Source organism: Osmerus eperlanus, chromosome 27 (assembly GCF_963692335.1).
Source record: "Osmerus eperlanus chromosome 27, fOsmEpe2.1, whole genome shotgun sequence".
NCBI classification, from domain to species: domain Eukaryota; kingdom Metazoa; phylum Chordata; class Actinopteri; order Osmeriformes; family Osmeridae; genus Osmerus; species Osmerus eperlanus.
Genome location: NC_085044.1, coordinates 8610489 through 8622973, shown reverse-complemented (window position 1 = coordinate 8622973; position 12485 = coordinate 8610489). Strand labels below are relative to the sequence as shown.

General features: G+C 43.6%; 1 protein-coding gene across 2 annotated transcripts in view; it reads right to left on the bottom strand.

The window, feature by feature from the left end:
• tenm2b (teneurin transmembrane protein 2b) overlaps nt 1-12485 on the bottom strand; it is a 112721-nt gene that overhangs the window by 38782 nt on the left and 61454 nt on the right. For both annotated transcript variants that reach the window (XM_062453117.1, XM_062453118.1), the window contains one exon: nt 6271-6496. In XM_062453117.1, the coding sequence (XP_062309101.1) occupies nt 6271-6496 (226 nt within the window). The remainder of the gene's footprint in view (nt 1-6270; nt 6497-12485) is intronic.

The window sequence follows — 12485 nt, the reverse complement described above, 5'->3', positions numbered from 1 at the left end:
AGGAGTACAGGAGGGAGGCAAGGGAGGTCAGGAGTAGAGGAGGGAGGCAGGGGAAGTCAGGAGTAGAGGGGAGAGGCAGGGGAAGTCAGGAGTAGAGGGGAGAGGCAGGGGAGGTCAGGAGTACAGGAGGGAGGCAAGCAAGGTCAGGAGTACAGGAGGGAGGCAAGGGAGGTCAGGAGCAGAGGGGGGAGGCAGGGGACGTCAGGTGTAGAGGGAAGAGGCAGGGGAAGTCAGGAGTAGAGGGGAGAGGCAGGGGAAGTCAAGACTAGAGGAGGGAGGCAGGGGGTGGAACATGGACCCCCCTATTTTGACGATCTGAAACGCAAGTATCAAAACGCAAAGCGCAAGTAACTTTGTGGGCGGGACTCCGGCTCGGTTGCTATTTTGCCGGCGGGATAAATGACTTTGCGCCTGGTGCAAATCTAAAATGGGTAGGTCCGAAGTAGCTACATTACTAATGGGTGTGGTTTGGGCGTAACGTGCAATAAACCAATCAGAGCGTCATCTCACATTCCCTTTAAGAGCAGCGCTTGTTCCATGGCGGATTGCTATTATAACGGCGGATTTGCCAAGCGCACGCCAGGAGCGGTTCACAGCCAAGGAGACCGACGTTCTAGTCAGGGCCGTAACAGATAGATAAGTGACATTGTATGGGAAAGGCAGAGCAGTTTTCTCATTGCACTAAATTGCCCGCTCATGCTGCTCATTCAAATTCTTATTCTTATTTTTATATAGCCTACCCTATATTTTATTTTTTAAATTGTTTAGTTCTTGGAATTAGTTTAACTATTGTACTTTTTAACTTAATTTAAGACCCGTATATGTTTATTGTTTGCACCTTCCTTCCACAGTAAATTCTGTGTTTGTGTAACATAGGCTACATGGCGAATAAACCGAATTCTGATTCTGATTCTGATGGAGATGGGAGAACAAAACCCACCCAAATTAGCTTCGGTTAAACAGGCGTGGGAGAAAATTACCACAATTGTTACAAATCATGTTCACATACATAGAGATTTCTCATGAAAATCTTTTTATAAACATTGAAGAAATGTAACACGCCATAAATCAAAACAATGTAACGTAGCTTCGCAGAAAGAAGACCCTGGCCTCGCCAGCAGTGTGCACGGACCAAGCTTGCGCCCTTAAAATAGCATCTGAATAATGCGCCATTGACTTTAGACCACGTTTTTCCTGGTCAGTGGCGGAATTGTTTTTCGGAAACTGCAAAATAGCACCAGGGAACGTTTGCGCCGGAACACGCCTCCTTTTTCGCTGAACCGCCCACGGGAGCGCAAGGTCATTTCGATGTGCGTCTGTAGAGGGAAAAGTCCGCTTTACGTCGAGTGCAAACTAGGAATGATACTTGCGTCGTTGACAAAGTAAATTGCGCTGGGTGCAAGATCGGGCCCGGAGTGTTTGAACTGGAGCGGGATGGTTGCGACCCGGGAGCTGTCTCTGAGCTGGCAGCGGCATTGGGGATAACTAGGCTGGGCGTGTGCTTAGCCACCTGCAAGTGTGACACCGGTGAGAGTGCCCCCAGACTCGAAATACCACAACCAGTATCAAACTCACTGGTGCTTCCACTTTTTGGCTTCAGAAGACAAATCAAAAACCTATGCATGGCTAAAACCAGCAAGGTGAACAGAGCAAGCTAGCGAACCTGACAAGAGTGCTGCTGCAACTGTGTACGTTAGCCAGATGTAATACCGAAGCAAATTGATTCTCCTTTTATGAATGGCTGAACCGAAATAGACAAAATACATTGGAAAAAAAACTAAAAGAAGGAAACAAAATCTGATTTTTTTCTTTCATTTTGGTAGGGGAGTCACAAGGAACATCTGAAGGGGTCAGGGGCCCCCTCAGGCCCCCCTTAGAACCAGGCCGATGTGTGCTCTGTTAGGCCTTTTATGAACTACATAACACTACTGGGGTGAAAGAACTGTAGAACAACTAGGCTGTTTCACTCACGAGGAGTACAACGTGATGTAAAGATGTGGAAGTGTTTCTGCAGACAGAACAGTGTCAGCACTAGGGTCCTGTGATTGTGAGAATGTTCGGCCAAGCAGACCGAGTTAAACCAGTCTCTATTGAGGGACTATGAAGGATGTCAAAACTGTGTCATGAACTGTTGTAACATGGAGAAGACTTCACTTCTTGGCTTCTGCCCTCCTTGCTGCTATGCACTGTGCTACTGTATACTCTGCAAGCTGTTAACTAAAACCATTGAAGAAAACAATTCCTGAACCTGTGTGAAAACTGAAAGTCTGAATACTCAATCTGACACATACAAACATGGACCCCCCCACACCATACAGTCGATACACTTACAAATGCACACATATATGCACAAATACAACTGTGTTATGTTGAAACGGTGAGTGATTATGTACTGGAGTGAACAGCTATCATTCAATCATATGTGATAACACAAACCGAAGCATACCATCACACACACACACACTCACACACAGTCAGAGGTAAGGACATCAAAGGGATAGCATCAAAGGGAGTGTTTGAAGTGAGTTAGCTAGTTCTCTGTCCTCTGGTGTGATAAACAGGATTGTGTCCAGCAGGGAGGGGGGGGCGGTCCACTGCCTGATGGTCAAGGCTGTGTGTGTGTGAGGGTGTGTGGTTACTAGGGTTGGGTATCGTTTGGGTTTATACAACACCGGTGCCAAATCAATACTTTAAAACGTTTCCGGTACCCAAACGATGCCTGAACCGGAAAAAAACCCTGTGTGTGAGGGGGCAGACAAGATTGAGGCCTCACCTCTCAATCCTAGTGACACACGCCACACACTCACAGACACACCACACAAACACACACCACAGAAACACACACAGCCAGACACACACACACTCACAGACACAAAGTTAAGCAGGTGAATAGTATAAGCAGAGAGCTCTGTGCTCCACACTAAAGCCCTCCGCAGGGAGAAGCAGATGATGCCAGAGCAATTAACCAAGAAATGGACATTCAACTGACACAAGAGACCCCAGACAGTTTGAATCCATTAATACTGTCAATATGCCAGGGCAGAGAACAGTGTGATAGTGTTTATGTGTTTGTGGGTGTGTATGTGGTTGTGTGTGGGTGTTTGTGTGTGCGAGTGAGTGTTTGTTTTGAAGCTGGTATCAGGACTAAAACAGGATTGTTCTGTTTTCAGGACCCAGAGGTGGAGAAGGAAAGAGGAGAGATGAGAGAGGAGGGGGAGGAGAGGAGAGAAAGCCCAGGGCAGTACAGTAAGTGCTGTCACTGCAACATGCTTCTTCCAGCACTAGGTGAAAAACAAAGAAATGCAAAAAGTATTTGTGTGTGAGTGTGTGAGCATGTGTGTGTGTTATTATGTGTGTGAGTATTTCTGTTTGTGTGACAATGTGAGTCTGTGTAATTGAGTATGTGTGTGTCTGTGTGTGAGTATGTGTGTGTTTTTAAGAATGCATGTGTGTGAGTCTGTGAGGACTGTATGTGTGTATGGGTGTGTGTGTGAGAGAGTATGTGCGTGTGTTTGATTATGCACGTGTGTTTGTGAGTACTGCATGCGTGTGTGTGTATGTTAGGTCAGGTCCATATGCCCTGACAGAAGCTTGATTAATCTGCCTGGTGGGACCAGACAGGGAGGGGGGAGGGGGGGAGAGGAGGAGGCTGGGGTGGTGAGCAGAGGGAGCATAGAGGGGAGGGCTTCCTGACCCAAGCCCAATGGGACTCAAGGAACGCATCATCTTGAAAATAGAAATGTTGGAGAGGCCTACTTGACATGGTGCTTCGACTTCTGTTTAGAGAAAATATAGTAATGATAAAGATGGTTCAGTGCTTCAGCTTATATTAACTGGGTTGGGGGTCAAGATTAACTAAGCAGTAAGTAATAGCAAATTTAGTACAAAGGTAGTTCCTTGGTAGGTATTTGATTATTACTAAATAAATATATCCTTATTGAGAACTACTTGTGAACTATGACCAATTAAGAACGAATAACCAACTAATTACTAATCACAAAAGTAACATGTCTAAAAAGTGAACAATTTGTTTTTTTTTACTCTTAACATGGTCATAACATTTCAGAAGCTTTTGCCTCAAATGGGTTCTTTGTGGAAACCAGTTTATGAATATTATATCCCCCCAAATACGTTAGCTACAGGTTGAGATTGTGACTAGTACTCTTACCAAAGGATGGATGTATGTTCTCTGTTTATTTCATTGTTGCTCAACATTTTATAGCCTGGCCTAAATACGTCCACTGCAAACATTTATCATATTCTCATGTAGGCCTATATGTTAGTGCATGTAAACCAGCAGATACTATTTTAAAACAAATTCCTGCATTAAAATAATGCATTATGACAGTTTGTAAGATTTGAAATCGTCATTTATTATCACACTACCATTTAATTATCACTGCACACAATTACACTGCACTGAACTGTAAGTATATTACAAAAAAGTTAAAATAACGAACCCTAAAGAAACCCAGCGAAAGTGAACGAGGTAAACAAATCCTTTCTGTTTCCTCTTCTGAGCCTATGCTCGTCATGTGAAAAGTGATCCAAAGACCCGTACCCGAAGACACTGTCAAAATGAACGAATCATTTCTGTTTTCTCTTGCTACCAGTACCGAGCCTATGCAGGGTTAGGGTTAGGGTGAAAAACAAGTTAACACCTCACTAACATGTCACCCTGCAAGATCTACAACATAAAACAACTGCAGTGATTCTGTCTAACATTTTTTTTTATTATATGCACCGGAAGATTTCCATGAAATTGTAAAAGAAAATCCTACATAATACAAGAATGCACATGGGCATGCAAGAATAAAGCACTTTGTAATATATGTCGGAATTAAACATTGTTTGTTTGGCACATGGATGAAACCTAGCATTTAAACAACATGTTTTTGTTGTTGAATGAAACATTCAACACATTCAACAAACTGTGATGAGAAACTGAGTCAGACATAATGGCTAAATAAGTAATAAGTAAGTACATGGCTAACCCTCACCCAAACCAACGTATAGGCCTACTCACTCTATAATGAGTCTAGCATTGGCCACTACTGCGAAATACAACAGCAACGCAATTCCAAAAGAATGAAAATGCTGAAGGAAGAAAGAACAAATGTCAGGACTCTAAAATAACTTGCTAGATAACCAAATTCAGAGAACAGTAACGTGGCCCAAAACGCTAGCTACAGTTGTTGCTAGCTGTAAAGCCAGGCTAGCTGTCGACTAGCTTGTAAAAAGTCCCATTCATACAAGCTGTATAGTATTGCACGTGTTATAACGTTAATATTCATAAACTGGTTTCCACAAATAACTAATTTTAGGCACAAGCTTCTGAAATGTTATGACCATGTTAAGAGTAAAAAAAAACACAATTGTTCACTTTTTAGACATGTTCCTTTTGTTATTAGTAATTAATTGGTTATCTTTCTTAATTGGTCATAGTTCACAATTAGTTCCTAATGAGGATATATTTACTTAGTAATAATCAAATACCTACCAAGGAACTACCTTTGTACTAAATTTGCTATTACTTACTGCTTAGTTAATCTTGGTTCCATATTAGTTAATAGTATTAAGTTCAGTGTTAATGTAGTACTACCTATTACTTCCTGCATAGCTACTCGTTAACAACGGACCATTATTCTAAAGTGTTATCAATATTTGTATAACATATACACTTTTAAACACTGCAGCTAAACAATAGGGAAAAGCAGAGGGTGGCCACCACTTCCCACATCCCTGGGAGGAGGAAGAGGATGATGAGGAGAGCAGAGGAGGAAGAGGAGGAAGAGGAGGATGAGAAAGGAGAGGAGGAGGGAGAGGAGGAGGAGGATGAGGAGAGCAGAGGAGGATGAGGAGGGAGGGAGGAAGAGGTGGATGAGGGAGGGATTGGAGGAGGAACAGGAGGAAGAGGGAGAGGAGGAGGGAGAGGATAAGGAGGGAGAGGATAAGGAGGGAGAGGAGGATGAGGAGATAGAGGAGGATGAGGAGAGAGGGAGGAAGAGGTGGATGAGGGAGGGATTGGAGGAGGAACAGGAGGATGAGGGAGAGGAGGAGGGAGAGGATAAGGAGGGAGAGGATAAGGAGGGAGAGGAGGATGAGGAGGTAGAGGAGGAGGGAGAGGATGAGGAGGAAGGAGAGGAGGGTAAGGTGGGAGAGGAGACTCCTGCAAGCGTATGTGAGTCTGTTTGTGTGTGTGTGACTCCTGTGAGTGTGTACGTGGGTGACTACGTGTGTGTGTGACTCCTATGTGTGTGTGTGTCTAACCTGGTCTCCAGGGGAACACTGCTGTTCAGGGCCCAGCTGTCCTGGAGCTGGACCGACTCAGGAGTCGACGGGCCCTCCCCGGGGGCGGGGCCGGACGGGGCATGGGCGGGGTTTCGCCGGCTCGCCAGGGTGTTCCGGTTGAGGCTATTGGCTGAAGACTGGTGGTGGTTGAGGGTGGGTGGGAGAGGGGGGCGTAGGCTGGTCTGGCTTTGGTGGTTGGGAGGACCTGAAAGAGACCACGGGAAGTTAGACAGCCAGACAGATGAGCCGAGGAAGCAGAAGAGACAAAGCCACCGGGCGGCGACGGGGAGGTGGAGGGTCACGAACAGTGGTAGCATGGACAAACTAAGCAAAGAGAGAAACATATTTAAAGGCATGGCAGCAGTAGGATAGGCTAGTAGAGGAGGCATGTCACTGTGCTAATTGGATAGAAGGGAGCAGCTTATCGAAGATAGAAACCCTGATGACAGCCCAGATATTGAGGTAGAGAGAGCGCGCGTAGCGGGGGGAGTGTGTAGTGAGACATAATGGTTACGTGGCAGGAGCGTGGTCATCCTGACTTAACTTGTGCTAAGCATCATCTGTGCCTCATCTGTTTAAAAGAGCAACATTGAGAAAATGTTTAGTGCTTTTATTAAATTATTTCCTAAAGCATTTTATTTTTCCTGTTATTTTTTTTAAATTGGTGCCAAAGACGTTTGCACACTAGGCTAATGTACATACTAACACACATACACGCATACAAGTACATGCAATTTTTTGTTAACTATGTGAATGGGTTCTTGTATTAAAAAAACTCTGATGCAAAACCCCAGTTCAGAGGAATAAAAAAAAAACGTTGAATGCAAACTCTGCCAACAACGGTTTATTTTTCATAGTTCGACGTTGAATATGATGTAGCCTACCACCTGAAAAACGTAAGTTGGCCTCGCCCTACTTCGCTCATGCTAACGCGCTGGGTTGAAAAATGAATATGCCAATTATAAGAATCACATCCAAATCGAATGACATTATCTTGTCCGGCCAAGACAACAAAATCTTTCTCTGTTGCACCGTTCCCCACTCAGCTTCTACGTAAGTTCGCATGCTGCAAGTTTTCAGGCAGTGATAAGCACGCTCTGATGATTTGCATGTTAAACAAACAATATTTTTTAATTTGTAGTACATTGTAAGAGATACTAAATACCATCGGCATTCGGTTACAACAGTACTGGTGATACGAGTCTTATTATTAGTAGGCTATTAGTGTCTGAATCTGCGATGTCCAGCAGCCAATGAGTCAGATCGGGAAAACGTTTGTACGTTTTTTTTGGGGTGAAAAAAAAAGCGTTTCAAATTTCTATTAGTCGATTTTCAGACGTTTTAGTCGAGTCTTGGTCGACCAAAGAAAATCTTAGTTGGGGACAGCCCTACATAACATTACAAACAATATTTATTACTGGTAAATATTTTTTTTAAATAGTTAATAATTTACATAGTAATTTCAAATCATAATATAATAACTAAATAAGTATTAAAATGTTTTTTTTAAAGCTCTGTAGGGTGTAAGATATCCTATTTCCACCTCTCGCGTTTTCACAATGTTTGCTTCATGTTTTGGCTACCTGCAATGATTGGGGCTATCTCGTTGTTATGATCAGTGACCTATGCACTTTTGTAAAGCTCACTCTTGGAAGTCGTTTTTTGATAAAAGCGTCTGCTAAATGAATAAATGTAAATGTAAAGACTGGAGTTGCATTTGCATGACGGTTCTCTTGTGTGACTGTCGCATTGCTAGTCATATGTTGATAAGTAACGGTCAAAATTTGGTGTCATTGGTTGTTCTTGTGTATAAAGGGAATTGTGAAGCACTGTTCTGTGGATTCTTCATCATGATAGAGTAGGTAAGATCTTAATTTTGTAAACATGTTTGCCTTTTCATTGATTTAATGTGTTTGGAATGTTATTAAATATAAATGTCATTCAACTTTGTGACCATTCTTGCTCTGATTAAACCCATACAGTCAAATAACTGCAATTTCAGCACATTTGGTTAATATTAATACTCTGTCCAGTTTACCCCTCTTCCATTAGATCTAGGTTATAGTTTTGGTTCTTTGGCCAATATAACAACCATTACATCTACTTCCAGGTTCAATATTTCTAACAAAGCAAACCAAAGAGTTCATTCCTCAATGAACCCTAACCCTAAACCTGTTAACTTGATAGCCTGTTAATAATACGACTAAAATGTGTCATATACTGTAGATATGGACCAAGTTATATTATACTAATCATATAATGTAGCAAATTTAGCACATACTCGTCTATGCAATCCTGAAATCATGTTTTAGATTGAAAAAATAAGCTATTTAAACACATACACCATTTAGACATATTTAATAAAATACTACGGTTTTGACTTTCTGCGTTGCTTATTATTGTGTCAGGTATTTTTAGTGTGTTCTATGTGATATATTATATTTGATATTGCTTAGCCACACTAGCGTAGCCTTGCAAGATTAATCATGCAATAGATACAGACAACAACAACAAAATCCAAATGTTATGTTAAGACTATTAGAAAAGTAGAACTTTTAATTGCTTGTTATGGATGAAAGTAAAAGTTTTAATCACAGGCAAATTATCAAAATGATCCAATCTAAATATTTTCTCCACAGTTAATCCTTATATAAAATTATGTAATTAACCATATTTTTGTATCTGCATATTTGTAGCAGCCATGGATTTTATCCTTCAATTAAAAGATTAAATAGTTTAGGTAAATGATTTACTTTCCAGTAAATTATGTTTTATCTAAATGAATTGTTATTATGGAGAATCTAGACACATTCATTGAACTCAAACTTCACTTTCAGCATAAATAATATAATATAATGTACAAAAACATTTTCATTGACTAAAATATATTTAATATCATAATTTAATTCCTTACAAATTCTCCAAAATACTTTATTTCTTAGATTGTCAACAGGCCAGATGAAACAGTGGACAGCTTTTCACAGAGAAAAGAAGAAATAAAAAAAATAAAAAATTAATCTTGTTTTGACAGACTCATTATTATCTGCTTTCACTGAAATAAAAATACACAGAGAGCTCCCTGGTGCACGCACGCACCCACGCACACATACACACACACGCATCCACAGACAGTACTTAGTGACCCAGATTCATCAAAAAATACAAGACAGACCGACTGAAGCTGAGAAAGGAAAAATTCATTCTAACCACCTACACCCGCCTGTATTCTCAGACGAGAGAGATTGAGAGAGGAAGACAGGGAGAGAGCTATGGAGAGAGACAGAGGGAGGGAAGGAGAGAGAGCGAAGGACAGAGAGTTAGAGGTCTGTGCTGCTATGGATAAGAGGGCCAGATAATGTAATCTTCCCCACACACTGACTCTGAACAACCAGCGAGTCAGCCAGCCTACCAGCCAACCAGTCAACCAGCAAGTCAGCCAGCCAACCAGGGTCTGGGAAGGGGCCGGAGCAGGTGGGATGCCGAGGCAAGGGGAGGGGGGGAGACAGAGCTAAAGTGAGAAAGGGGGGAAGAGAGAGAGGGAAAGAAAAAGAGGGAGAGAAAAGGAAGGAGAAAGAGAGAGGATTACTGGTCTTGAAGTGTCCATCTAAGCCTCTGCTCTTCACAGCTCCAGCTAAACAACAATAGCCGGTCTCTGTTGCTTTCCAACATTAAAGCCTTTTAATGGGCTCTGATAACCTTAACCTGCCTCTGTTAACATCCCCTCCCTCTTCCCCACCTTTCTGCCCTCCCCTCCTTTCACCCCTCCCCTCCCTTCTCCACTCTCCTTTCTCTTCTCTCCTCCCCTATCCTCTCCCTCCTCTCCTTCTCTCTCCTTTCCCTCCTCTCCTCTCTCCTCTCCATGCTCCCTACTCCTCTCCTCAACTCCTCTACCTCCATATCCCTTCCATCCTTTTCCCTCCCTCCCTTCGCTTCCCTCCCCTCTCATTTTCTCTCCATCCACTCTCCATTCTTCTCTCTTTCAGGCCCATGGTTAAACCCTCTAATCGCCGTGACAACTGTGGAGCTTGTTTACCCTGCTCAGCTCCGAGCCAGATCGGACCTGACATCGCCACAGCGACACTCGACTCCTGCGGCTCTTACTGAGCATGCTCACTCTCGCCAGTGTGTGTTGTGTGTGTGTTCTTCAGCACGTCCCTGCGTGTTTGTGCCTATGTTTGCTTGTGTCTGTGCGTGTGTGTGTGTGTAAAGCTTCCTGATCAGAGATCAGAGCTGAAGTGAGTGTAGGGGGGTAGACAGAGTGAGAGCAGTAATACTGAGATTACAGCTGAAACCAGCATGCTGTCTTTATAGACCAGTACAGTAGAGGAGTCCAGCACTCTGTGTCGGTCCTCAGTGTGTGTGCGATCTCCAGTTGGTGTGTGGGTGTGTGATTGCGTGTGTGTGTATACTCCAGTGGTGTGTGTGTATGTGTGTGTGTTTTTGCAGAGACAAAGTGTGTGTAAGCAGCATCCTGTGAGTTAAAGCCACACACAAACACATAATTTATGCTCTAAATGAAGTAATGTCTATTCAGACAACACACTTGATCTTTAAGACTTTGATGAGCTATGTGGAGGCATGGAAGGATGGATGGATGGAAGGAGGGATGGCTGATACGAGAGAGGGAGAGAGAGAGAAGGAGGAATCAAGGGATCGAGGGAAAGAAGGAGGGATGGTGGGATGAAGATGGAAGGATGGATGGAATAAGGGAGGGATGGAAGGAGGGAGGAAGAAGGGTTGCTTAGCTGCTCCAGTAGAGAGAACAGTTTTTCTAAGAGTGGATGATATGGAGCTTTACCTCTAGTACGACACACTCACACACACACAAACACACAGTCCTTGAGCAGGTCTGCTTTACGAGCGAGCAGAACAATGATCCCAGAACCAACAAACACTGTGGTTGTAGGAGGAGGAGGGGGAAGAGAAGAGGAGGAGGAGCAGGAGAAGAAGAAGGGGGAAGGAGGAGGTCAAAGCAGGAGCAGGAGGAGGAGCAGGGGGAAGCAGGGGGAAGGAGGAGAGGGAGGAGGAGCAGGAGAAAGAATAGAAGGAGAAGGAGGAGGAGCAGGAGGAGGGGAAGGCCAGCTCCAGATGATAAACTCATGACTCATGCTCAATATGAGGCGGCCATCTTGGTAAAAAACCAAGGACTACCCACTGAAAGAAGGAAACTTGTAAAGGTTAATTGCTTCTGTGTGTGAGAGGCAGCTGGGTAGAGAGAGAGGCGGGGGAGGTTGGGGGATGAGGGGGAGGCTTAGACTGTCATCTGTTTTCTCTCTGTATGAAACACTCGCATCACTCTCCCATTACAAACACAGGTCTGGAAACAATGGGAACCAACAATTCTCAATTAAGGACATGAAAAAGCTAATTTTGAACAATGATAACAATAAAAATACTAACAATAATTTCCCTCTAAAATCTCGAGGGCGTTAGAGCAGTGTAATCAAAGCGACATTCTCTGTGTGGTATTACCTGTCCCTTTCTCTGAGAAAAATCTTACCCAGTCTTTCTTCTCTTCTTCCTCTAAGATCAACACCTATTCTCTCCTCTTCTGTCTGTCTGTCTTCCTCTCATCCTCTCCTGTCTGGCTGGCTGTCTGTCTGTCTTCCTCCCCTGTCTGTGTCTTCCTCTCTTCATCCCCTGTCTGTGTCTTCCTCTCTTCCTCCCCTGTCTGTGTCTTCCTCTCTTCCTGCCCTGTCTGTGTGTCTTCCTCTATTCCTCCAGTGTCTGTGTTACGGCCACATGTGTTGTGTTCTTTGTTTGTCACCTCCCTTCCCTTTTCTGTAGCTCCGCCCAGGTTGTGTTCCCCATGATTGCCAGATGAGATGCACCTGGCCAGGTGATCAAGCAGCAGATAAAGACTCCAGTTTCCTGCTGCAGGAGAGGCTTCTAGCTTGGGGACTGCTGGTCTTGCTGCCTCTTAGCCTGGGAGTTTGTTGCTCTGCTATGTTTTTCTTATAGTTGTGAAATGATGTTGTATTAATAAATCCCATGGATTTTGTACTTTTAAAGGTGTTCTTAGTAGTTGTTTTGGGTCAGTGGCGGAATGTTTGTTCGCCCCATAGGGCCACTAAAGTTGGGGCGTAACAGTCTGTCTGTCTTCCTCCCCTGTCTGTCTGTTTTCCTCTCTTCCTCCCCTGTCTGTCCCCCTTCTCTCTTCCACCATGTCTGAACAGGGCTGCTCAATAATGGAT